Consider the following 27,952-nt stretch of genomic DNA (forward strand, 5'->3'; position numbering starts at 1 on the left):
ACATCCACATCAGGGACTGTCAGATGGATTTGTTTCTTAGAGAGAGGCAACAAATAAGATAGGCATCCTGCTGTTCAAAGCTGTTCTGGCTTATTAGTGCTATGTGCAACTGGTTTGGGGGCCTTTCCTTTGTCCACGTGTTCTCTCTTGCAGAAGATTGTGGCTGAGACTAAGAATTGGGACTAGGAATTCTTCTGTTAGGTTATATTGTAAGGAGACTGCTTCTGAGTCAGATGTTATGGGTTTGTGACTGACTACCGGAGGTTTACCACAGTGAAAATGTTTGCAGTGAAATACCGTGTGGTGCGAGTCCAAAGCAATATATTTGGTGATGAGGATGGCATTTGCACTGTGGACTTGTGGAGCATAGTGGGACGTTGTGCAGAAAAGGTGAGGGTTGAGACAAAAAGGGAGTTCAGCTGATGTCCCCAGGAAGCACTCTTCTCTTAACGTTCAGAAGTGGTATTTGTGTGGCTGAGTTCTTCTATTAGCTCATGCTCTGCAAGCAGACCACTTCTGAGCCAGATGTTGCAGCTTCACAGCTGACCATTTGCAGTTCACCACAATTTCAAATCTTCAAACTGCGATGTTCCCTGGTGTGAGTCAACTGATGAAAAAGTGCTTCATTTAATAATGATTCAAAACATACTTTTTATGTGTTTTTCATCACAGTGTTGGACTATCTGAACCCTAACTAATTTCTTTTAGCATCTTACATGCCATTTTTTAATTAACTACTTCATTGAAATCGTAAATGACAAGGTGAGTGAAACAAATTTGGCTTTTGGATCTCCTCTTGTTTGGCCCACAGAATGGCCATTTTCAAAAAGGCCAAAATCTCCTTTTCTTTCAATTTCTTTAAAACATAAAGCAGAACAAGATATAATTTAACAAAGATCTTAAGTCTTTTCACATATAGATTTATTATAACATTTACTAAGGCCTATGGTCATTACCTCAAACAGATGCTATAACTGTTAACTGTTGGTTGGATTTTTAAAGGTGCTAAACTCATAATAATTTTCAATGACTAGGGGGCTTCACTCACCAATTCCCCTGGCCTGAGCTACATGCCAGCCACTTCGTGTCTCTGCCACTTGCGTATGTGGATTTCACTTTCACCAAGCCACAAATATTTTAATTATCGTGGATACACCTCTTCATTGGGAAAAAAACACTACTTTTCCAGATGGCAACACGAATTACACATTCTACAAATCTCCGACTTAAAGTTTAAATCCGAACAATATATTCTATCTCTTTTTACTGTTCCATTATTTAACCGAGTATTAATATCCGATTGTTTGCGCTAATGCGATCTTTACTCTCATTTTTTTGAGACTTTCGAATTTTAGTACTTTCGTTATCTCTAACCTGCTATGCATGTATATCACGCCAACATTTTTTAATTCTTTACGACGTTCTAGTTTGTCATCTACTCTTTGTCTTTTATTTCTGGCCCCAGGAGTGGTTAAATCTCTTGGCACAAAGTCTTGTCTCGTGGGACATGAAAGTGTCTCTCTGAAAAAGTCACATCTCGTCCCAGGCTGAAAAGACTCGTCCCGCCCCAGGATTTTTTTATTATAATAGAGAGATATGAGCTGTGAACAGAATTTAATATTTCTAAAAATCTGTTTTTTATTGTTAATGGAAAATTACCTTATTCTTAGCGGCAATAGCATCTATTACTCATCATCTTTGAGATAGTACATAAGAGGTTGATGGTTAGAGTTCATTCCAAAAGAGGAAAAAAATATAGGTTTGATTTATAGCTGATATGCCCATGTTGGAAACTGATAAATTTTGTATAGTAGTCCCTGAACATCAAAATACAAATAACAAAAACTATTATTTCAATCTGAAAAACTTATTTATGGCAAAAATCTTGGCAACACTGACTTTCTTCACAAACTTATATCATCAAGAAGTAGAAAAGTGTATTTTCAGTATAAGGCAAGTAAGATGGATTTGACATTAAACAAGTTTATGTCAGGATCAGGAAGGAGACAGCATCTTAAACATATTATTGTGTACCTATCTGTAGGAGCAGTTGACACAAGAGTGATGCACACAGTTCGAAGTAAGTAATCCATATATCGTAAAAGGTCAGTTCATTTTTCTCCAATCCTGAGTATCTTTTACTAGTTTCTGTGCTTATTAAATCACTAGCTATGCTGTACATCTAAAGGGTTGAAAATAATCAACATAGACCTCATGTTTTTTATTTGATACATGGGTAGTTCATTTGGCCTGGTATAATAATACACACATGATCCCTTATAACATTGGAAAACAGAATAAGCAAATAAGACCAATATTGTTACTGTAAGTCTCTTATTTTGTATTTTTAGCGCTAAAAAAATGTGATCCTCCTTCTACATATTTGATTATTTTTAATCTTTTCTTCCTAATCCTAGTAACCTGATGGACATACAGATACACAGACACACGCAGACACTTGTCCTTTTGTTAAAATATATGAGCTGATTTCTGACCCCCTGGCAGTTACTTTTTGTTGAATGTATTTAATGATATCTATCTATCTATCTATCTATCTATCTATCTATCTATCTATCTATCTATCTATCTATCTATCTATCTATCTATCTATCTATCTATCTATCTATCTATCTATCTATCTATATGTTTTTTATATTGCATGTAGTGCATTGTTCATTTCAACAGATGGCACATCACAAACATTAGCTCTTCTTTTATGAATCTACCAAATTGCATATAACAGAGACATAGGACCTGGAAGGACACAAAGATACATAGACAATTGTCCGTTATTAAGGTGGATTATTGTGACATGTACAGAGCACAGTGACATTCTTACTAGCATGTGCTAATCAAAACACCGTATGTCACCACTCTGTGGTGGTGTATTTAGTGAGGAGAACTACCTTATCTTGAACCTCCAGTGTTCATCAGCTAAAGAATCTCAGATGAAGTTTGCCATAGAAATACATATTTGCAGCCAACATTCAGACCTCTTAAACTAAGTCACCAAGTGATGCTAAACTCAGGGCCACTAAGTAAGTCTTTTGTGATGGGATCTGGATATCAACTCTTCCATGTAGCCATCATGACAGAAGGACAAAAAATAGACTTACTGGAAGTTGAAACAGAATGCCTGGTAATATCAATGTTCCATAAAACACTAATATTCAAATATTATTTACTTAAATTATATGTGCTGTCACTTTCAAACTGCATGGCAAAAATCTTTTGTCATTTTAAAGAATTTCGTAGTACAATAATCATGAAATATTCAGGCAAAATGAAGACTCCTGAACATCATACAAATACTAATCTATTTTTTTAATCAAATCTTTTTTGAAAGACACAAAAAGCCAACATTCTTAAAGGAATAAAAAATATTTGCTATATATTGTAAAATACTGTAAAAGCTCTTGTGTTGTGCCCACCCCACAACACCAGTAGCCAAAATGCCCCCAAGACTCCCCCTCTCTGTACCTCCCACCAAATCTGCAGAATTCAAGGCTCTAAATTGACAACAGGAGATGAGCTTGTGTACACTGGCAGGTGAAGAACAGCAAACTTGGTATAAATTTGATAGTATTACATTTTTAAACAACTGTGAAAAGGTCATGCCTACTCAATATGCACATACATAATAGGCCTTCAAATTCTGCTGCTGTAAGTTTTATGATACTGTATATTTTAAAGAAAGCACTAAGAGAACTGAAACATGGTTGGGGTTTCAAGTGGCAGAAACCCCTTTTTCTGATGGAATATAAATTTAGAAAGATAGAAAGATGTGAAAGGATATTCGCTAGTGTTATCTTTTGCACAATAATGTCAAAACAGTCTTATTTTTTTTTACTTCTAATCAAGGATTGTGCTTGAGCTTGTCGGAAGTCTTTTCTTTGTAATATATGTATTATTTTATTAAAAAGAACAAAACACATACAGCAATGAACTCTTCATTCAAAGATACACTCATATTACAGTGGTAAAACCTTTGTGTTCCCAAAAACAAGAAAGAACAGCCAAGGAAAAAAATCCATTGAACCAAATAGAAAACACAAAATGTCCTTCCCTACCCATGATGGAGATCTTTTTAAAGGCAGCAAAAGTGGGAGTGTCAGTGGGAAGAGAAGAAGCAGACAGACATGTGAGAATTTCTGTCTTCTTTTAAAACCATCTTCTGCAAACCACTTGGCTTAGTCCCAGTGGACTTGTGAAGTCAATCACACCCTTGTCAGTGTACATAGCATACAGTATGTAACATGGAATTGTGTTATATAATTGCTTTGAAATAAATACATCAGTTTGTTTTGCACATTTGCATATTAGAATTGATATATGCAATGCTACAGATATGTTGGATTTAGTAATTGATACTTAAGTTCAAATATGTAATTATCGCATACTTTTATGGTAACTAATGGTATTAAAAAATAATGACTAAGCTAGGAAAAAGAAGCTGGGGAAAAACTAGAAGTTATTTGCCCAGATTAACCGCAGCTGTTATTACTGAGGAACATGTGCTCTTCACTGAGCTTCATTCACTCCATCAATCTGCTACATGTTGCTCAAGAATGCAGCATATTATACATCAGATGTGCAATACCACTCCAACTCATTACATTCAAGCAAAAACATACAGTGAAAGATAAGGTTAATGCAGTGAAGGAAATAAAGATGAAGTAGATACAGGCAAGTCTATGAAATTCCCCTTTGCAGTGGAGTTTCTGGCCCCTGACAATAAATGGATTTTCAACAAGTTATTAGTGCTGTGTGAGGTTCCCTTATACATCAAATAAACCACAATGATACCAATCTCCAGAAAACCCCACATACTTGCACTGAATGACTATAGGACTGTTGCTTTGACAACTGTGGTCATGAAAACCTTTGGTAGACTGGTGTTAGCTCACTTAGGGGACATCACAGTTCCTCTGTCGGACTCCCTTCAGTTTGCCTACTGAGCAAAGAGCTCAGTGCTTGATGCAGTCAATATGGGTCTGCATTACATCCTGCAACATTTTAATATAGCAGGTGAAACTGGAGAAACTCACCTCTAGCTCTTGTACAATCAGCACTGGTGCCGACAGGGATATGTTCTCTCCTCACTGCTTTTCTTCTTCTGACTGCAAATCTGAGTACCCCTCTCTCAAATATGTGGGTGACATAACCATTATTGGACTCATCAGGAAGGGTGACGAATTTGCTTACAGAAGGGAAGTTCAGCAGCTGTTCCTTTGGTGTACTGAGAACAATCTGGAGCTAAGCATATTCAAAGCTTTGAAGATGACAGTGGACTTCAGGAGGGGATTCTCAATAATACTTCCCCTCTCCATACTTAACAATAAGGTGAGATTTGTGGACATCTCCATGTTTCTGGGTTGTATAATCACCCAGGACTTGAAATGGAAGACCAGGATTGTCTCCATAATAAAAAGGGCACAGCAGTGGAGGTACTTCCTGAGACAGCTGATGGAGTTCAATCTACCACAGAAGCTGCTAAATTTTGTCCTACACAGCAATCATTGAGTCATCCATCACAGTGTGGTTTGGATCAGCAACTAAACAAGACAAGAACAAGCTGTAACAAATAGTAATGCATTACTCACCACTGACCCCACACATCCAGGCCACAACCTTTATGATCTGCCAGGCATTACAGATTAAACTAGCAGGTATAAGAACAGTTTCTTTCCACTGACCATCAAGCTCACAAATGTTTAATTTGGCTGTCCTTGCTCAATATGGACCCAACAATATCTCGCAATCTTCTTGCATATAGTTAATGCATATACAGTATGTTTCCATATTTCTAGAACTGTCTTGCACTTTGTATGCATATGTTTACATTGTTTTTTTTTTGTAGTTATCTTAGGAATGTACTTACCAATTGTATGTATGTTTTTCAGGAAGCTATACTTGGAGAATAGTCAAAAACTGCAGTCAAATATCTTCTATGCAAGCGTAGTTGGCCAAAAAATAAATGGGTGATTCTGATTGTGATTTCTGGGACAGTCTGGCGCAGCCCTACCAGATGTTGTACATGATAAGCAATACGCTTCCCTAGTACTATGACTTATTATTTAAATTTTATAACAACCTTCAGCTTTGTCTTCTTAAGCATTTTTCTTTACAATTTTCTATCACATACTCAGTGTTATTACTTATCCAGTATAAATTTTAATTCTTGTAGTATGTGAAATTGTCTACATGCTGGGTGTTGCAAGTCTGTTTCTAGCTGACAGGCTGAACCAATTGGCTCTGTAATGTTTTCTGTACTCTTGGTTTTGTGTGCACATGTGCAATCTTAACTTTCTAGTTTACTGATAGAGCTTGAAAGTCATCATCTGTGATAAAACGAGGGCCTTTTGTTATCATTGTTTCTTTTTTTTTTTGATAAATCACTTGTTTGCACTTCTGAAAAGTAGAGCTGGGGTCCTCAATCACGGTCCAGGAGGGCAGCACTGGCTACAGGTTTTTGCTCCAACTCGATTGCTTAATAAAAAGCACTTATTGCTCAAGTAACACTTCTGCTTCATTTTAGTTGTCTCACTTATTAAAATTTTGAACCCTTACTGCCTATTTTAGTCTTAACAAGCTGTATTCTCAGTTTTTAATGGCTGCTAATTAGCAATAACATGCAAATGACAAAAGATACCATCATTTCTCCGTTTAGCTTGTTTCCATTTACACCATTTCCATTGTGTATTTATCATGCACTTTTGGGTTTATTTAAATACTTGGAAGGAAAGTGAAGAGAAAAAGTGAAGGACTGAGAATTACTCAGTCCTTCTTTATCCTTCAAATCACTTGGATGATATCCTTAGAAAGAGGGAGAAAATCTAGGATATGAGAATGACCTGACATAGCAGACAGAGTTAAAGCACTAACAATCCATGAAATTAAATTATTATTGAGAATTGCTTTCTAATTAAGCAACAAATTAAGAACAAAAACCTGCAGCCTTAGAGGAAGACACGATAATCTGAAAAAATATAAAAAACAACCAAAAGATTAATGTTAAGGATGAGACATAATACATCTTGATTTTTACTCACCAATGATTAGGAACGTGCTAAATTTGGAAATAAATATTAGATGTGCTCATTCTGCTTTGTGCAAAGGAGAGAGCAGTATGATGCTACTTTTGTTTAAACAGCAGGTATCTATGTAAAAAAAAATGTTTTTTAAATTATTTGCCTCACTCTGACTAGCAAACACCTTGCTCTGTGGTAGTTAGTGCTTCTACCCAATGTGCAGTGTGTTTAGTCAGAGTGTTATGTCCATGTTATTGTGGCTCATCCTTTTTTGGCCTCAAGCAATTCCATACCAAACTTGAGGGTTTTCTGTTTCAATTTAGGCAGTTCATAGCCAATAGATTTTCTGGAAGTACAAGATGGTTGTGAGGCTCTCAGTTTACTTAACGTTTAAATCTATAGTATATTGCTGTATTTTGTCAAGTGATGACAATGCTATTGGGTATCACAATGGTCTGATGCTAACAGAGACAGACCAGGCACCAGCATCCCATTGTTGGATGGATTTTTTATGACATTAAAGATGTGTGTATATACCAAAAATGTACTGTATATACATTATTAGTTAGGTAAGGTAATGTTTATGTTAGAGAAGAATGCACACCACAGTTTCAATGCCAAATACGCCAATGCCTGTTACCGTATCCCTTTTTCCACTAAGCAACCACAATTAAGTTGTAAAATCAATGTTGCACCCCTCCATCACAAGTATCACCTGTCACCCTAGGGAGACCATCATGGTCGATCATGCTTGATTTAGTAAGAGTCTGGGGATGGGAATGGAGTGCACTGAGTCCAAAGAGTGTCTACATGAAGATCTAGAGTAGTAGTGATGAATGTAGCCTGTCCTCATTTTTTTCTTCATATTAAGATCAGAGCATCCACCACACCCAGGGCTTTTTTTCTGATGGTACACACCGGTACAGTGTACTGACATCTCAGCCACGATATCTGGTCAACATTTATACCCGAAAGAAACGCGATGCATGGATTCTATTAGTACCTCATCAAAGAAAACTGTCCGAAATGCAGCATTCGATGCTCTATGTTGTATTCCAGTTTCATCAATTGTTACTCCAATGAAAGCCTCATTACTAATAAGCACTATCTCTGCACTTCTCATTATTTGATTGTTTGGCCCTCCACTCACATACTTCAATCCTGCGAGATATGTTAATTCATAGCTGTTGTAAGAGTGACGATCAGCCATTGACACTCAAAGCAAAGAACAAATTAGGAGAACTGCATTTGATGAACACATGCAAAACTTTGGAATTTTCTTTAAAATTTAATCAAATTAAGCATTGATTGCTTTGTGGGACTACTTAATAAATTTTTTGTAGAATGTAGTGCTCGTAGTTAACTTGATGCTGATATTCTTTGATTCTGGAAATTCTGTGTTTGTAATTTTAAGCTGTCAACCACAATATTATGCAGTACGCTACACATGACAATTTGTCAATTTAAAATTTTAAATGTTGTTTCACTAAATAAACAAAACAAGTAGCGATGTTACTCTTGGCCTCAATATAAAAATAATTTGTTACATTTATATATTGGACAGTGACCTCCAGCTCTCACTGGAGCGGTTTGCAGCCCAGTGTGAAGCAGCAGGGATGAGAGTCAGCACCACTAAATCGAAGGCCATGGTTCTCAGCCGGAAAAGGGTGGAATTCTCTCCCTGGGTTGGGAACACATTACTGACTCAAGTGGAGGAGTTCAAGTATCTTGGGGTTTTGTTCATGAGTGAGGGAAGAATGGAGCGGGAGGTCAACAGACGGATTGGTGCGGCATCCGCAGTAATGCGGGCTCTACAACAGTTCGTCGTGGTGAAGAGAGAGGTGAGCCAAAAGGCAAGGCTGTCGAGTTACCAACCAATCTACATTCCTACCCTCACCTATGGCCACAAGCTTTGGGTAGTGACTGAAAGAGCAAGATCACAGATACAAGCGGCCGAAATGAGTTTTCTCTGTAGGGTGACTGGACTTTCCCTTAGAGATAGGGTGAGGAGTTCAGTTATCCGGGAGAGACTCAGAGTAGAGTTGCTGCTCCGATGCATTGATAGGAATTAATTGAGGTGGTTCAGGAATCTGGTCAAGATGCCCTCTGGATACCTCCCTGGGGGGGTCTTCCAGGCATGTCCCACTGGGAAGAAGGCCACGGGGCAGACCCAGGACACGCTGGAGGGATTATATCTCCCGGCTGGCCTGGGAACGCCTCGGGGTCTTCCCAGAGGAGCTGGAGGAGGTGGCCGGGGAGAGGGAGGTCTGGGCTTCCCTGCTTAGGCCGCTGCCCCCGTGAGCTAACCTTGCATAAGTGGTGGATAATAGATGGATGGATGGATACATTTATATAGCACTTTTCTCACTATGGAAGGTGGTTTGCAAACTGGGTTGTGAACGCATATTCTCCTAGCTGTGAGCAGTGCTGACATTATGCCACAGTACCTTAAACTTCATCCAAATGCAACTTATGTGTGCCACCACCTTTATGTTTATAAAAAAAAAAGCACTGAACATACCTATGGTTGCCTAATAGTCAAACGGCAGAGGATCAAGATTTTCTGAAACCAGGGGTCAGAATTGTCTCAGGACCAGGATCTCAAAGGTTGTCATGATCTATAAAGTAAGAGCAACTGTCTGAAGTCCTTGAAATCAATGGAATGCTCTTTCTTTTGCCATTGGGACCACAGAGGATGTTTTCCACTGATGTGGAATATTCTGCAAACTCTGGAAAAGAGAAAACAGGTACTGAAGGACCCCATCGAGCTGACCAATACATGTTTTCAGCTTCCTGGCACTGATTCCATTTGACCCTGCAGACTTAAGGTGGGAATGGAGAATTACAGAAACTGTGGCATGGATGAGAGTGAAAAATAGAAATTGGGGAGAAAAGGGTGTGTTTGTTACAAAATAACACACGAGGGAACAAGCTACTTGGCCCTCTGGGTCTTTCTGTTAGCCTTTTTTGCTTTTGATCTCTCTGTGGAGGCTCTAGCAAGACTCCATTGGTTCTAAATATTTCCTTTCCAATGCTATTTGTATAGTCTCTCTCTGTCTTCTCTCCCAGCCTGCTTGTGCTACACCTTTCCTACTGGATAACCTATCACAACATGCATAAATGTATATTCAAATACTGTACATATGCAGATCATATATTTTAAAGAAAGTAAAGAGGAGGCATATTTTAACATGATAAATGCAAAGGCATATTGAGGAATTCTAACTCTTTTAGTTGTTAGCTAACTCAGTTTGCAATGAATTAGTGGTCAACTCAAAACATTACTTAAAACAAATTGTGTAGGTAACATCTCTAGTTTATTTGGCAAACACTTGCAAAATCAGCAACACAATACATGTCAGTATGCCCCTTGGGCCTTACCTAATATTTTTGGTCAATTTCTGTATTCTTACATGGGACTACTTGAACCCTTGTGCATCCAACACTACAGTATATTTACTTTGCTCATGTCTTTTTATCAGTTAGCATTAATAACTTCAGGAGCAAGACATGAACTATGTTTGGATATGCACCAGCCCTTCATAGGGCTTGTAGGCAGCAGTGAATTTCAAACAATATTCAATATGTCATTGTGGTATACCTATTTTGCCCTTATTTATACAACCTGTTTGATAATTTTTTTCTTGCACACTGTATGCAATATACCATGTTGCTTCCAATCTTAAATTTAAGATGCAACCCTCTGTCAAAAACAGATTTTGAGAGAAAGAAAAATGACTGGTATATACAACAATTACAGGTAAATAGCCCAGTATTATAATAAATATAATACAGATGTGTCAGCACACTCACAACTGCTTAAACCAGCGGTTCTCAAACTTTTGTATTTTGTGCACCCCCCCCACAACTAACCCCCCCCCTTTTCTACCTGGAATAATTCTGCACCCCCTGCATAATAGATAGATGATAGATAGATGAGAATAACCCATGATACAACTGACAAAGGTATGATACTCGTGCGGTGTCACGGTATCCTATCATTTTTACTTCAATAAGACTTGCATGTGTTCGGCTAACTTTGATGAAATATTTGCAATTTATTTTTTTTAAGTGCTTTAATAACTGTTAAAATGCCTTTTGTGGTTTTTGGTAGTAATTCTAATCTAATTCAAATTCTAATTTTTTATGTAAAGAAACGATTAATTAAATAGGTTTTAATTTTTAATAATCTTGTAAACAAGGACACCGATGAAGTCAATCTGCGCAAGATGAATGTATTTTAGTCCGACAAATATTATACCGCTGTTAGTTGTATCATGAAAATAACCCAAAACGCAGTAAATTATTTAACTAAATTTGGCAATATTGGCTATGCTGCCAATGTGGGGCAGTCACTCCGCATTATCACCTGATCTACTTTTACCCAAATGTTCGCAACAGATACTGATACATCTCGAACTTTCTGGATTGAAAATACGCAACTATAAAAGCAGCAGCAGTGGTGCCACTCGTCAGTTAGTCATTAGATCTATGCCTTAGAAATGTTTTATTTTAATTTTAGTTATAATGCATTCATTGTGATTATATGCTTGCAAATTTAAATTTGAAATAAAAATGTAAAAAATTAATTTTGATGTCTTGTTCATTAATTTGACACCCCCTTGCACAGCTTCAGCACCCCCCAAGCGGGGCGTGCCCCACAGCTTGAGAACCGCTGGCTTAAGCCCTCACAAGCTGGACCACCACACCCACTGAATTGCGTCACTTTATAATCTTGCACATTCCAGAATTCTCTACACAGTCTGACAGCACCTTTACAAGGCAACAGCTGGAGCAGAACTAGCATCTAAGCTAATAGAGAGATACAAGGAGTAGTAGGCGTCATTTATAGCAACACTTATCCTGCTAAATTCATTAAGGGTCTCCTGGCAGAGGCTGCCATGGACTACATTCTACATGATTATTTAATACTAGCTGTGTAAGCCCGTGTTGTAAAAAGCCAGGGCTCCTAGAAAGTATTGAAATCGTCAGAAATGAAAATTGAAATGCTCAGCCGGTGGTTTAGTTTTGCGGACATGCTTGCCTCGCTTGTCTATCAGTGGCTAAGCGAGTTTCTCTCTTGTTTGTCTTTCCTCGGGAGTTTCACTTTGGCAATGGTGTCGCTTTCCTTCAGCTTCATGCTGTAGCCTTGTATTCCTTTCTTCTTCTGACTCATTAACTTGGGGCCGCCTCGTCGGCTCTTTGAGCTTGCACTTCCAGGCCAGACAGACACACTTCCACACATAGACATTTATATATAAGACAAGTTAAGTATAAAATTATTATTTATGTTGTAACTAATTGTTGTGAATTTTGTTGTTTGTGTTTGAGGTGGTGTTGTTAGCAGAACTACCTTTCCACAGTGGATTTCCCAGCATCGAACCTGGGCCATTCGTAACACTAATGCTCCCTGCTGGGCACCATGCTTATTCATGTACTTCAATTCACATGGATCAACTTAAAGTTACCGCTGAAACTTTAACTTTGTGGAAATCAGAGGAAATGGGAGCACCTGGAGGAAAACCTGCAAAGATACAGAGAGAACTGCAAACTCCATACGGAAACCCCTGGTGACTGTAATTGAATTAAGTAGCAGTACTTACAACTTTGAGCATTTTTACAGCTGTAATGCTATAATAGTAAACAAGCATGCAATATTTACATACATAAACACACAGTAAAACAGATCAACTTAACAACCATCATAAAGAAATCATCACAATATAAAATTCATTAACATTATAAATGCATGCTTTCTACACTTACATAAATAGGGTGACCAATTTTTCCCAGTCTGAAATCTTAAATATATAACAATAGCCCTCATATAAAAAACAAAATATGAATAAAGACAGTTTTTTCAGCAATGGCAGTAGTCACTAAACCACAATATTATATTCTCAGGGACAATGATGTAACAATTAATCTTACAATTTCAAAGCACCAGCCATTCCTCTGTTGTTTAATACTTTTGAGAATTCTCTTTTAAATAAATTGCTCTGGATGACTGCCTTTTGTTGATGCTGAATAGCCCTTGAGCGGAGCTCTCATTATATTTAGGATGAAACTCTAAAATGTGGTGTTAATAGAGCTCTTGTTCAACTTTGTGCTTGCGAACCTTGACTCTCACCGAGAAGCTTGGTTTTGATCATTCTGTTTTCCTCCCGACTGCTGGTGATGAATGGTTTGTTGCAAGAAAATCACTTTCATCTCTGTCAGCTTCAACATTGGCTCAGTTATCATTTAACATGAGCCTTAAATGCTTCTGAAACTAGAAGAAAAAAAAAAAACAAAAAAAAAATGAAGTGAGTGGAAATGATTAAATATTGTGTCAATAGATCAAGGGCTCTCAGGTGACAATTCTGAACACTATTCATATTTTAACAAAGAGGAAAAAGGAAAACAGAAGTCTTCTCATACTTTTCAGTGCATGCTGTGTGTACTGTAGCTGATGTAAAGTTTGGAAATTTTAGTCATGCTTAGACTTTTCTATGGGGTAATCAACATAGGGGTAAGTAATGAAGACAACTGTGTGCGATTCCAAGAAGAGCAAACACTTTCTTCTAATTGTTGTCAAAAATGGCGATATGCATGTTATTACACAGTACCATTACAAACACACACACTTCTTGTTTGCTGCAGTAACAGACAAGATGAATACAAACTAACAGTTGCAAGCATTTGAACTTGGGAGCTTGTTCTCTGCTCTCCACTTTCACACTTCAGTGACATTGTAGGGATTTCTCTTAATACAACTAAAATTCAACTACACCATATTTCAATAGATTGGGTTTCTGTAGCAGAGCAATGGCAATCATTTTTCAATAGTGGTGTAAAAAATAGTACATGTTTTTTTTAGCATGAAGATATGTTTACAGTATTGTAAAATATGTATCAGTATAATCACACCAAGAAAGTGGTGGTATGGTGGAGCAGTGGTAGCACTGCTGTCTCGCAATAAGGGTTCACATTCTGGATCCACATTCTGGGTGCTTGGAGTTTATATGTTCTCTCCGTGCCTGCTTGAGTTTCCCGCGGGTGCTCTGGTTTCATCCCAGAATCCAAAAACATGCAGGTTAGGTGAATTGGAGACGCTAAATTGAGTGTGTGGTTGGGATGTGTGTGTGTGTGTGTGTGTTCACCCAGTCCAGGGTTTGTTCCTGCCTTGCACCCTATACTAGATGGGATAGGCTCCAGCCCCTGTGTGACCCTGTTCAGGACTAAGCTGGTTAGAAAATGACATCAAGAAAGACAAAGCTGACCTCCCTCAATAGCACCAATCCATCTATCTATTATCAAACCCAGTATGCAGCTCGAGTGGGCCAGATTCTATCCCAATAATATTATGTGCAATGCAGGAAACAAACTCAGGAGAACACACTAGTGCATTTCTGAACACAGACTCCCACACAGAGCCAAAAGTGAAATACAAAGAGTTACATATATGTTATTCTCCAAACAGAAAACCATAAGCACTTGGAATAAACTCTCAAGTTGTATGGCAGAGAGCAGGGCTTTAAGGACCTTCAAATCTCAACTTGATGTTATTTTGAAGAGTTTAGTGCTTTTTGCTCTGTTGTGAGGCTCTCAATTTACTTAACATTTAAGTCTATATTGCTGTATTGTATCAAGTGATGACAATGCCATTGGGTATCACAATGGTCTGATGCTAACTGAGACAGACCAGGCACCAGCATCCCATTGTTGGATATATTTTTTATGACGTTAAAGATGTGTGAACATACAAAAAAGGGATATACATTATTAGTTAGGTAAGGTAATGCTTATGTTAGAGAAGCATACACACCACAGTTTCAATGCCAAAAAACACCAATGCCTGTCACTGTATCCCTTTTTCCACTGAGCAACCACCCTAAGTTGTAAAATTAATCTAACATGCTATATCTCTACCACAAGTATCCCCTAGGGAGACCATCATGGTGGATCATGCCTGATGGAGTAAGAGTCTGGGGATGGGAAAGGAGTGCACTGAGTCCAAGGAGTGTCTACAGGAAGATCAAGAGCAGTAGTGATGAATGTAGCCTGTTCTCATTTTAAGATCACAGAATCCACCACACCCAGGGCTTTTTTTCTGATGGTACATGCCAGTAGAAAAATCTACTCAGGGCAACTCAGTTTTCAAACCGAGGATGCTGCAGTTCTGATCCAACTGTCGTGTTTTCCCCAGCTTCTTACAGACCCAATAAATACAAAGGAATATGTTCAATATCTCATACTCATTAAATGATCACATTTACAAACATTTTTGTGAATATTTTACACTCTTCTATACTGCATATCTACACACATCTAAAAATTATAAACAGATTTATTAAAGTTATATTGGGGCACATCTATCTTTCTTCCCTTACATATTTATTTAAGGCAACATTTCACTTAATAGGAGCAGCAAAAAAAAAAAAAAAGCTTTTAATGTAGTGTTAGCTCGTGGTGAAGCCGTAAAAAGCGCATTAAAAGAAGTTTATCTTTATTTGTTTACCCGCATTGTTTGTGTTTATACATAATTTATGCACTAAGGAGGAGATTTGCTTGTAATGCAGTTTCTACAATTTAAAGTCAAGTCACGTATTGCACCTTATTAGTGTTCCTTCTTTCTTTCTTTCTTTCTTTCTTTCTTTCTTTCTTTCTTTCTTTCTTTCTTTCTTTCTTAATGCAGGTTCTTTTGTGGATATTAAGTTGTTCTTAGTAACTGCTTAATAGCCACTGAGTCAAAAGGAATCAGCCGGAGAAAATGAACTTTAGATTTTGTTCTCAGAATCAGCGCTTGCATGCATGTACACCAGATAAGTAAGTAGCGTGAGTGTATTTGTCACGATAATTAGAAGAGGCATTATCCTGATTGATTATTATATTTCGTTATTATTTTCTATTACTGTAGCTCATAAATTAAAAGTACGCAAGTACGCAGGCTGTTATAGATCTTACGAGGCGTCTGTGCAACCTTGTTTCACTGGGGGCAGTGAAGCGCGAGTAACAACCCTTATGTCCAAATGAAACTAATAACACTGCTAAAAAGGCAAGCTGAATCAATAAGTTGCGCCCACAAAGTGTTTTTTTTTTTTCTTTTTTTTCCCATTTTAAAAAAATACAAAAGTTACATATATACTTAGGCAGACAGACAGAAAATGAATGACCAGTGATAGATAGATAGATAGATAGATAGATAGATAGATAGATAGATAGATAGATAGATAGATAGATAGATAGATAATGAAGCCCAACGTTTAGATGTAAATGTACTTTCCTTGTATACCACAATACTAGTATTACATATAACTAACTTAGTGATCTGATCTTTTATAATCGGGATCTGACAAGTATCACAAACCACTGCGCAGGAAGAGGCGCAATATCTGATGCTGATTCCTGCCCACGAGCAATGCTGCCTTAACAGGCTTACACTCCTCATGAGTTGAAATTAAATAAAGCAGGTTTTGAAAGTAAATGCTATGGACTAGTCAAGAAATTTGCCGTGTAAACAAATATAAGTAAAGAAAGTTGTCTGCCGTAAAAAAAAAACGACCTTTCCCTCCAAAAATTAATGGAAACCAACGTTCACCCCATTATATAAAATCGCTAAAATTCCATATATTTATTGCAACCGCAGCATGTAAACTGAACAAAGTGACAGGTTGTTTACACCGAGCTTTGCACACAGTCCCCTTTTACTTGTGGTTGTCCTTGGGAAAACCTTGTCATTTCAAGGACGTCCGGAATGCACCAAGATTCCACACTTCCCATGCAAACTGCGCTTTAATCAAGCGCACTCTTTCAGACATCTGGCAGCCGTGTTTAATAAGTTGTCTTTAAATTCAACGACACTTTAAACGAAGTACTGTTTTAGAATACTTTGTTTAATTTAGAAAAATCTTAACACGAGCTACTACTGGGCCAGCCATGTATATATGTAAACTAAATCATTATTTGATGATTACTTGCTGGAATATAAATGCTTATATTCACACGGTCAATTAAATCTATGAGATCGGATTCTCCTAAAGCGGATTTAAAGAATATATAATCAGCTTAGAAAATCTTTGTCTTCCTGCGAAAAGAGTGCTGAGATTTTATTGTTGAGCTGACAGTGTCCACTAGTGGTGAAATAAATAACTGCGACTAAAAAACTTTTTATTTTCTTCTCTTTTTTCCTGCAAATATGACTACAAATCAAAGCTAACCAGACCAGTGACTTTAGGTAAACATATGCGGTTTTTTCCATTTGTTAATATGCTTTGAAAATTCTTTAATATAATATTATGAATTGCAAACATGTACCGTGTTAAGCGATCACGGATCGATAATAAAAATGGTGTTTCTATACTGAAGTAAAAAGCTGAAAAATGCTCTCATCCCACCCCCCACCCCCGCAACTACGAACCTTCAGCACTGAAAATAAATAAAGAAAATATATGCACGGGCGCCTGGAAAATAGCTTTTGGCCAAGATCATTAAGACTTAACACATAATATATTGCACAATTCATGCATTTTTTAAACGAGATGCGCAAATTCTTAAAGTTTTAATCATATACTTTACTATTAACACATTATTTACATTAATTTCAAATTCAGTTAGCATGCAAAACGACAATATTAATATTAGGCGCAATCTTTGTAATCGTCGCTCTTTTAATATGCATTATTCAGCTTTAAAATACAAATCTTTTTTAGCATTGTATGAATGATACGAAGTTCATAACTCTTGGAATTTAATTCTTACGAGTGATCGCATTTCAATTCAACAAGCAGCGCTAGACTTGTGTTTATTGGGGTTAGCATTCCCTCAGTAAATGCTATTACTGTCGGCTGAGGGCCAGGAAATCGTATTACTCGAAGAAACAGCAGATGGCTCTCTTGAGTTTACTTCTTTCCGTTGGTGTTTTTATACATGAAATGCATGTAAATTGGAACTCCATTATAGCACACATAAAGCAAGAAAATCCCTCATTTTATATTATGAGGGAGTTTATTGTAAAGTGCCATTCTTCGTATTTCAGCAAATTGTCAAGAAAACTAGCGATACAATGTAAGTCGGTCAGATTTATTTTTCATTCTACACACTACTCCGTTTTTGATGTGCCGATTGTAAAATAAAATATATAAAAATAAATCAGGTTCCCTTTCTTCAGGCAGACGATGTTTTTTGCTCCATGCTTGTTCAGATACCTTCAATCCATAGAATGGGAATTGCTGTCCATGGTCCTGAAACGTACTGCGGGGTGAGCCTATGCAACTTTAGAACTGCATTTAAAGAAGAATAACAGTTAACATGAAAAAAAGAAACCGGAAAGGAACGTTAAGAAGATTATTTTGATTCTCATTAACTGCAGCAAAGCTTATTTTGATTCTCATTAACAGCAGCCAAGCAGTACATTTAATTCCCCTGTACAAAAGACAGTAATTAATAGAATGTGTAAGAGGGCACCTTGAATAATTCATTAGAATCAGGTATTAATAATAAACTTTAAATCGCTAAGATGCTTCAGTTAAACAAATGTTTCACTTGAATATGATTTGAAGTATAGGAGATTGTTGATAATTAAACAAAATAAAAAAAAAATATTAGTAAATACAGCTTGTGGTCAATAAAAAAAAGTTAAGATCAAATACACCATAATCCTGTGTGATACTTTATATCACAATATATTTATTTAGTGTTATAAAGTAGTCTTGAAATTTATTCTTATTTTGTCAGTCAAATTAGTGCATTTTTAAACCACAACAATAAGTCAACAGTTCATTTTCATCACTTTTCTTTGCATTTAACGTGTTCCAGAAGTACTACTACTACTACTACTACTGCTACTACTACTACTGATAATAATAATAATAATAATAATAATAATAATAATAATAATAATAATACATGTTACATTAGTTGATAATTCCAAATGGGCCATATAAGATTATGAATGTGAGTGGGCTTTGCGATGAATTGCCGTCCTGCCCCTCTTTGTACTGAATGCTGCCGAAATTGGATCCCCACACGACACTGAGTTGGAGAATGTACGTGTGTTTGGTTTTTTAAATTAGTGGTCTTCTTTTATGTATCTTCTTTTATTAAATAAATGTCATAATACATAATAGGTCTGCAAGTGTGCTTTATGAATTAATGTACCATTTCAATAAAACAAAAGAATTTTAAGTAGCACTGTACATTTTTGTGTAACTATTAGCATGCTACTTTACACTGAATGGCATCCATCCGTTTTCTGCAATATTCTTATTAATTTGTAAAATACTTTCTTGTCAGTAACAAAACGTATGTTTCTATGTACATGCCTAGCAAAGAGTGGCATTTAAACGGTTAAGAAAAGGAGTGAATGTAGGCCAGCTAAGTGTTGCGTTTAAGAGCCAATTGCTTTCACACTGAAATTTTTGACCGACTGAGGGGGTGCCTTACATTTCTGCTTTGTTGATTTAATTTCGTGCCCTGGAGAACGGAATTCGCGTAGTGACAGTCGGTCGTTTAGGTTGGACTGCTTTTTACATTGTCTGCGATGCATACAATAGGTGACCGATTATCTGAGCGAGACTGTTGTGCTCACGTTTGAAGCGGGGGCGTCAACTACTGTTCATGCACATCTGAAGCTGCTTAATACGAGAGTTTTTTTTTTTTTCGTTTTTAAATCCTACCGGCTTTTGCCTGTAGAGGAGCATCCCTGTGACCGAGGCTTCATTTACTTCTCTGTGATAAATAACGCGTTGATCTTCAATATATACATATCTATGTAAATTTGTGTGTTGTGTGTCTTTATTTTACATAAATATGACGACGGCAGGAAGACACAATGGAAGAGTGAGTGGCTAAGACTTGTTGATGTACTCGACTTCTAGACGGTCAGCAGTGTGCTGTACAGGGAGAAGACGGGATTTTTTAAGCACAGCTTTTTTTCTATTAAATACAGGACAGTTGACAAGGATATATGACAAAACATCTCCAGCATCACGTTTTCTTTTCAGGCGTTGTGAAAATAAGCGGAGCTTACCTTTAAATCAGCGCCTTATAAGAAGGTTCGGTGTCGCTTCCGCTCCTGGGAGTCTCCTAAAGTTTATTTATTTTCACGCTGCAGTCACACGGGTCAGACGTCATTTTCACAAGAGACAGTTCCGTTTGTATTACATGTGATTCCGAAATCTTTAGTTCGCCGCTTGCCTGATGTTACTTTGCTCGTCAATCTTAAAGAGTTAAATCTCATTTTGAAACCTTGTGCTTTTTTTAATGATGCCTAGAGTGAAGTGCAAGCTTAAGACCAGTTAGAGCAAAATGCGTTTAAGCCTTTGTCTTTCAGAGAAGTTTCAGAAACACAGGTGAGCTATTCTTGCTGTCTGTCAAGTTAACAATTTAGAGTCTGGGCCGGCAATAAAGATGATGACAACGCCAAAGACAAGCCGATCAGAGTTGACGGTCACTTGCAGTCGCAGTCTTTTAGCGAAGTGGCGTGGTTCGCAGGATAACCTGATGAATATCTAAAAAATAAATAGACATATTCACCATCGTGGCAAAACGAGCGCCCAGCCGTTTAAAACTATCAGCAATTGCATCTGCTTCGTTAGGTGCCTGATCTTACGCGACGTGATGGGTGTCGCTATCCAGCGTTCTGAATTCTACAAAAGGAGTCAAGCAATCAATGGAAATGTACCAGTTCACAAATATGCCAACTGCTTTAAATGAAGATCGGCTTGCGATTTAAATTATCTACAGACAGTATTGTCTGTTTGGGACTCTTTGGATATATGCAAATATGACCAGTATTTCAAAAAAGCCTTAACCAATCGAGGCGTCCTCCTTTTTAAGTTTGGGATTTATTTACTTGAGATGTGTTTCTTTTTCTTTACATATCACCTGTAACGAGTTAAAAATGGGAAAATGTGGACATGTACCCTTCGAAGGAAAGTACAAAGAGAGGGGACCTTATTAAAAGCTTGCATACGAGCTTATAAAGAAAACCCTAATATAAATATTGTTCATTGTGGAAGCGAGGACTTCTGTTACTTTTTCTCTCAACAATGGGTCAGTGAAGATTACAGAGACCGAAAAGGTATTCTGGACCGGAGCCTCACTCTTGGAGCCCGTTGTCTGTCAGTGTTTGTATCTCACAGGTGACTTTTTTTACGTGCCATGGCAGCGGCTATTGCCAGCGGTTTGATCCGGCAAAAGAGACAGGCTCGGGAACAGCATACGGACCGCCCATCCGCTAACCGGAGGAGAAGTAGCCCCAGCAAGAATCGGGGTCTCTGCAATGGGAACCTGGTGGATATTTTCTCTAAAGTCAGAATCTTTGGCCTTAGAAAAAGGAGGCTACGAAGGCAAGGTCTGAATATTTATTTATGATGTTCAGTTAAGAAAATTAAAAAAAAAAAACATATCGTTTAAACAGTCGCCAATTCTGCTTTGTATCATGTGTAACTTCGTGGGAAATTGTTATGGTTAATTGGAAATGAAACTGTTTTAAAGTCTGAGAGTTACTGTGACGAGTGAAAAGGCGCTTTAGGTGTGCGCGTGGGGTGGGGGTGGTGGGGGGCTTGGGCCGCTGTTTGCATACATAGTAATAGTCATGAGCAGGTGATAAAAGTATCATAAAAATATTAATTATTATAATTTAACTGGAAACCCAAATTGATCCTCGTGTTTTTTAACGTTACAGAACTTTGAAGTGACTGACAAAAATACATTTAATTGACAAAGAAGGAACACATTTATTCGTGCTGTTGTACCAATTACTTTAAGAGGTCATGGCAGAATATGTAGATGTGCGACTGCCCAGGAAAGATGCTGTCTTCCAAGTGGAGGATGTTTGTATAACGCTCTGACAAACCAGTCCAATCTAGCGATTTTTACATGTATGACAGCCTCTGGAAAAATGGTAAATTGGGCAGTCATCGAAGCACAAATTGAAAAATCTACAAAATTAAATATAAGCATATTTCTATTTTTAATGTTCAGCCTGTTTATTTTACATTCGCAACCCACCCTTAATTTGTTTGCTTCTACTATATGTGTGCTCGTCTGTCTGTCTGAACCAGTGCATGACAACTGTAATGGATGTTATGCGATGACCTTCAGAAATATATATTGGTTTCACTTTTTACATGTCTGTTGGTTTATAGGCTTAAATACACCTACACGAGTCTTTATAATAGTAACCCTTGTTCTTTTCTTTATTAGGTCTATTGTTGTGTTGTCTTTTTCTTGTGTTTGACTTTTTAGCTTAACAACCAGAAATCAATGTATATTTTTGCGTGCAGGTGGACTTTTTACCATGACCCCTAAAATTAATAAATAAATGGAATGAACCGTTTACAAAATGAATGGCTATACTTTATTTAGTCTACAAGTTTGTAACACGTTGCAGAAAATAGGAGTTCCTATGCTTTATTACTGTGCTATTTGTATACCTGTTCATGTCCCGTTTAACGCATGCTAATCGTATAGTGTGTGCCATCGGCCAGCAGTCGGTAAAATGCAGGGTGAGTTGCTGTCTATACGCTTCTGAACTTGACGTCACAGCCGCTCGCTCGGTTTAAATGACGGCTTAGAGAGTGAAACGAAGTCCCACCTAAAACAAACAGCAGTGCTGAAATGATTCAGTATGACTTGAGTTTTTTCATATTCCTTCCCCTGACATTATTTTGTTATTCTCATTGCAACTTTATATAAAATATACTGGAATTGTTAATATTAATTCTACATAGAATTAAAGTCTACGGATGTTGCATAACAATTAGGTAAGTCATATGTTGAACTGCTAATTGTCTTCAATAGCAAACATAAAAAAGTTTATGCGATGTAAAGGAGCAACTGCATGCACGTGTTATACATCCCTGATGGCAGTTTTTGCAAGATGGAACTATTTAAAGATATTTACGAAGCCCGGAAATTTCAATAAATGCAAGGACACATTAACACTGTTGATGCCTTTTAATTCCAAACATACGCTGTTTACGTGGTTCGGTAGATCGTTTAGCCGTTCATCTGAACGTTTGCAGTGTGCCCCTGAGCACTTCGATAATTGTACACGCATCATGCATTATAAATTGTGCCCCACCTCTTACTTTGACCCAGTTGTCTGGCAGTTAACACACAGTACACGTTCCTGATCCAACAGCGCCTTGCTCTTTACACAGCCAGACCCATAACGTATTGCTTAATACTATATTGTACCACTGGCTGTTTCTGTGTTTCCCACCTCACCATCTTACCCTGACAAATGTGTTTACGAAGATGATTTCCAGGCATACACAACGTTGCATGAGAAACGTATGCCACGTCTATTGCTAAACGCTGCCTTTATTATCTTTATAGTCAAATCCATTTTGGCAAAATGAATTATCTTGCATCACTATAATTACTTGCTTTTAAGTTGAATGATATTTTTCAGTGCCTTTGTATTTGCCCGGCATAGGCTGTCAATCAGAGCCTGCCTTTCTTTCACTAACCGCTTTACTCCATTTGCGACTGCAGACATGTTTTAGTAAAGAAGCTTAGTTAATACAATTGAGGCCAACGTGCAATAAATGTTTTGTAGCAATTAATTGCATTTTTAATTGAACATAACCATTAAAACATATTCTAAATGTAGAGTGAAGGGCATTAGCAGGTTTTAATAATGATTTTCTATTATGCTGAATTTTAAAATACATTTTCAGTTTAATTAATGCTGATTAATTGAAAGAGTAAGAGAACAGCACAATCCATGTTTTGTACACAGCTAATGGATTCTTATTGTAGCACTTTTAAAAGGCAAGACCTACAGGGTTATTTCTTTTAAGAGTTTTCAGAATAAAGCATTTGTAATACCAGGTCCATAATTTTAAAAACCAAAGAACCTGTTTGTAGCATCTACATAAATACTACGAATAGAAAGAAAGAAAGAAAGAAAGAAAGAAAGGTATTCTGAGAAATAGGAAGCATTCTGCTTTGTACCTCATTTAGAAAATTGTCTATGCCAGCCAATAATATAAAATATATTCTTAATATTTTTATAGTCATATAATTTAACAATCAATTTAAATAAAAATGAGAAATGTAAGCTGTTCAATAAAGACACTGATATCTTTTATAGGTATAATTTTAAGACTTACTCTCACTAAAAATATTTTTATTTTACAGTAAGCTAACAGGTGAATTTGACATTCTGGTTGCATAAGTTCAGAAGGTACCACCCCATGTCTATAGCACACAGCATGTTAACATCATGAAGACTAGCACATGTCCTACGACTTGGTGTTTATAAAAGGAATTTCATAAATGTTATGTTTGCTTTGCTGCTGCTGCTATAGATGTAGAATGAGAAATTCTTTATTAATTCAAGTTAATTATAAAGCAAATCAAGCAGTCTTTCTTTTATTAAACAAAGAATCTGCAGAGGGTTAAAGTAAATTGTGCAATAATATCACTAAAGTGAATACTGTAAAAGGGGATTTTTGAGCTTTAACTGTATGCACACTTTATCATTATTTATTAACCTTAATAAATATGCATGTCGTGATAATTATTAAAAAGTCTTAACAATTTATTATTTTCCCAATACAGTCAGGCAAATTTAAAGCAACTAAAATATATGCAGGGAGTAGTAACATCAAAAATACAATCAATTATTTGTATTTACACTATCTGCCTGCAGTTCATTATTTTATAAGAAAGAAATCCTGAACTATTAGTCAAAATTTGAATAGTAAAGGTGATCAGGACAAGGAAAAAAAAAATCATAAATAATGAAATAAAACATCCAAAAAAATATTTTAAGGATAAATGAATAAGTGTGTGTGTGTGTGTATTTTGAGTGGTCTTCCAGTGTGAGGATTACCAGACTTAAATGTTCAGACTTCAGATTGAATTATCAGACTTAATTCCAGCCATAAGGACCAGTCTGCAACATGTTAAAAAGTTTATTAGTATTAACAAGCTAAGAAATATTATTAAAATCAATAATATTCAGAATGCTCTCAAAAACGCTACTTTGGAACTGAAGTGCAGGAGATCCACTTTGGCATTTCAACTATTGATATTTGAGAGATATAATAACTATAATGAAGGAAAAGGTGACTGGAGCATTTGCCTATAAAGCCCTTGTTGATTATAATGGCTGTCTAGCTGTATTAAGCACTCTTAACTTAAAATTAGTCACTGCTCTTGAAAAATGGGAGGATTAGCATGTTCTGTTCTCCATCATTTGGAACAACTTCAGTGTTTTTCAGTTAGTACTGAAATACTATTATCATTTGTACTAATGTATCCTTTGTACCATTTCAACTGGATACAGGATCTCACCAATGGATTCAAGCTAAACTAATGTACTTTCCTTTGAATAGTAGTCATTATTCTTTGTACTCTTTTGTACTCCACTTGTTGTTTGGCCAGCGCTAAGTTGCTGATAAATCTTTGCTCTATTGTTCAGTGGGGTCTTGTTACTACTACTACTACTGGCACTCTTTTTGTTTTTGATTTACATTACTATTTTGTTGGTATTCTTTTATATGCTTACTTTTAAAATGATGTGTGTATCATATGGAATATTTCAATGAATCAATTGAAGTAATCTCTTTGTTTACGTGTAAAATTATTTCTATATAATTACCTGGTTAATATGGTTTGTTAATACCGGTATTCACATGCTATGTGTGTGTTGTCTTCAGTTATGTCTGGTTAACTGTGTTCTCTCAATTCATTCTTTTTACCACCTGTATTCTAAAGATGTGTGTTGTGGACTATTTAGGAAAAAAAAAATCAAATTGTTCAGGTTTAAAGTTTGCCATTTTGGAATTTAACAAAAAGCAGTTCGATGGCTTATTTATTACCTTGCACCCAGTGCTGCTTGGACAAGCTCCAGCTTCTTAGGATTTAATAAAGCAGATAGAGCAAAAGGATGGATCAATTATAAAGCATTTGTGTGATTTTGTTATTAACACTATTTGCAGCAGGCACAGTCAGTTTACAGAATGAACAAATGTATTTAGAAATACAGTGGACCCTTGACTTATGAACTCAATTCGTTCATGGGGGCTGGTTGTAACTCAATTTGGTTGTAAGTCAAGACTATTTTTCCCATAAGAAATAATGGAAATACCCATAATGCGTTCCAAACCTCCCACAGCAACACTTACCTAACCTTTTCATAATAAAAAAAGGGTTGTATAATGTGCATAATTTACCAAAAACACCAATAATTTTTCTAATGTGACCTAATGTAATCTAACCAAAAAGTTATAAAAAGTGCCTAGCCTACCAGAAACACAATTTCATACTGTACGCACCATTTAAGTTGACATCTTTAGCTTGCAGGAAGGGAGCAGGAGGAGAATGAAATGGAAGGTGGTTATTGTTTGGAAGGAGCTTCCTTATACAAATCTTTTCATTATAAAATTGTCAAGATGGTGGATTTCAACATGCTGTACATATTATTGAGATTGGTCACACAAACACCACTTTCATATTTCCACACAATTTCCTTCTTCGTTTCAATTGTGATCACTTTCTTTACCTTCATTACCTTCTCTTCCTACCTTAACAGTTTTCAAAATAAATTATATAAATCACTGCACTGACCGAAATGACGTCCACAAACATATGTATCTGGGCTCTGACTGATTCTTACAAATGCTCTCGGCTCTTTGTTTACAATAGCACAAGCAGATACACGTGACTGCATTCGGGTCGTAATGCAAGACGTTGGTTGTAATTCAAAACAAATATTTTGGTCATAAACCAAGTTGTCCGCATGTCAGGCCAGTCGTATATTGAGGGTTGACTGTACAACTAATCACAGTGCCAGTTTGATTCCCAGCTGGGATGCCTTGTGTCAAGCCTACAGGTCCTCTTTATTTTTGGGATCTTGTTGCAATGTTCTTGTGCACTGATTATCAACTAACCGTCTTTGTGAGGGTGCACCTTTATTATTTCACTATAAGCATCTCTTGTTATGTTATGTTCATTCATAGTTTTCATCAAACTAATTTGAGATATCTGCCATAAGGAAGAGTCACTTGTTAACAGTATTTGGCGTGTACCTTCTCATGTAGACTGTTTTCCTTTTCCTTATGTATCTGAGGAGATGGGTACCTCCCATCCATGTCTTCTGTTAGGAGGTAATGCTTTGCCAAATAGCAACTATACAAAATTTTTATTAATATAAAAAACCCTGATATCGTAGATGACTACGTGAGAATCCATAACAACATAAAAGCCCATTCCCAACTCTGGGTTAGACGCCAGAAGAGATTCACACTGTTTAACATGACTAAATATTCTGTCATAAAGATCATCTGTGGAGTGGAGATGAGCCACTTAAATCTTAGGGGTTCCTTATTCCTGTGTTTGATGGAACTAGCTAAAGGATTGTAGCTTCCTTGTTTTGAGCTTTTTATTGTACAATATTGTAGAAATTTACAAAGATAGGTACTGCTTTTCATGGTATGCTGAATGTGGTTTTGGGACATCAAGTTAAATTAAAATTTTGATTATATTTCTACCGTTATTATGTAAATTGTTATAACCTAAAAATATGACAGATTAACACTAGAATACCCGAAGCCTACGAAAAAACTTGTTATCCCGGCCCACCTTAAATCTTTTTGCACCTCTCCGTCAGCGTCTTTTGTGTTGTAAATGCGTCGATCAGCACAAGCAGCAAGAAGCCTGCTATCCCATCCCCCTTCCCACCACCGCAGCTCAATTCACAAAGAAGGTTCTCAGTGCTCAGTGTTTATCTTGGAGTGAAGTGCCTGGAGTTGTAGAAGGTGAATAATATATCTTCATTTGGAATACATACATTTCATGTGTGTTCCGTGTCTACAATATTCTATGTAAACACATTATTAAAACAGAAACATTTTTTATGTTTTAGTAATAATTGACAAAATGTAGACATGAAGTGTATAATGTGTGAAGCCTGAAGTCCA

The 27,952-nt window shown here is 36.8% G+C and overlaps 1 protein-coding gene across 4 annotated transcripts in view; it reads left to right on the plus strand.

Moving 5' to 3' along the window:
* The window catches only part of fgf14 (fibroblast growth factor 14), an 813,860-nt gene that overhangs the window by 445,223 nt on the left and 340,685 nt on the right, over positions 1 to 27,952 (plus strand). Inside the window, exon 1 of one of the 4 annotated variants that reach the window (XM_039744790.1) lies at positions 15,721 to 15,839. The exons of 2 other annotated variants lie outside the window; for them this stretch is intronic. In XM_039744790.1, coding sequence (XP_039600724.1) covers positions 15,821 to 15,839 — 19 coding nt within the window. In that variant the 5' untranslated portion in view covers positions 15,721 to 15,820. Of the gene's footprint in view, positions 1 to 15,720; positions 15,840 to 19,692; positions 21,367 to 27,952 lie in introns of those variants that run through there. One more of the 4 variants, XM_039744788.1, reaches the window with a different exon arrangement.

Source organism: Polypterus senegalus, chromosome 2, assembly GCF_016835505.1.
Source record: "Polypterus senegalus isolate Bchr_013 chromosome 2, ASM1683550v1, whole genome shotgun sequence".
Classification (NCBI taxonomy): Eukaryota; Metazoa; Chordata; class Cladistia; order Polypteriformes; family Polypteridae; genus Polypterus; species Polypterus senegalus.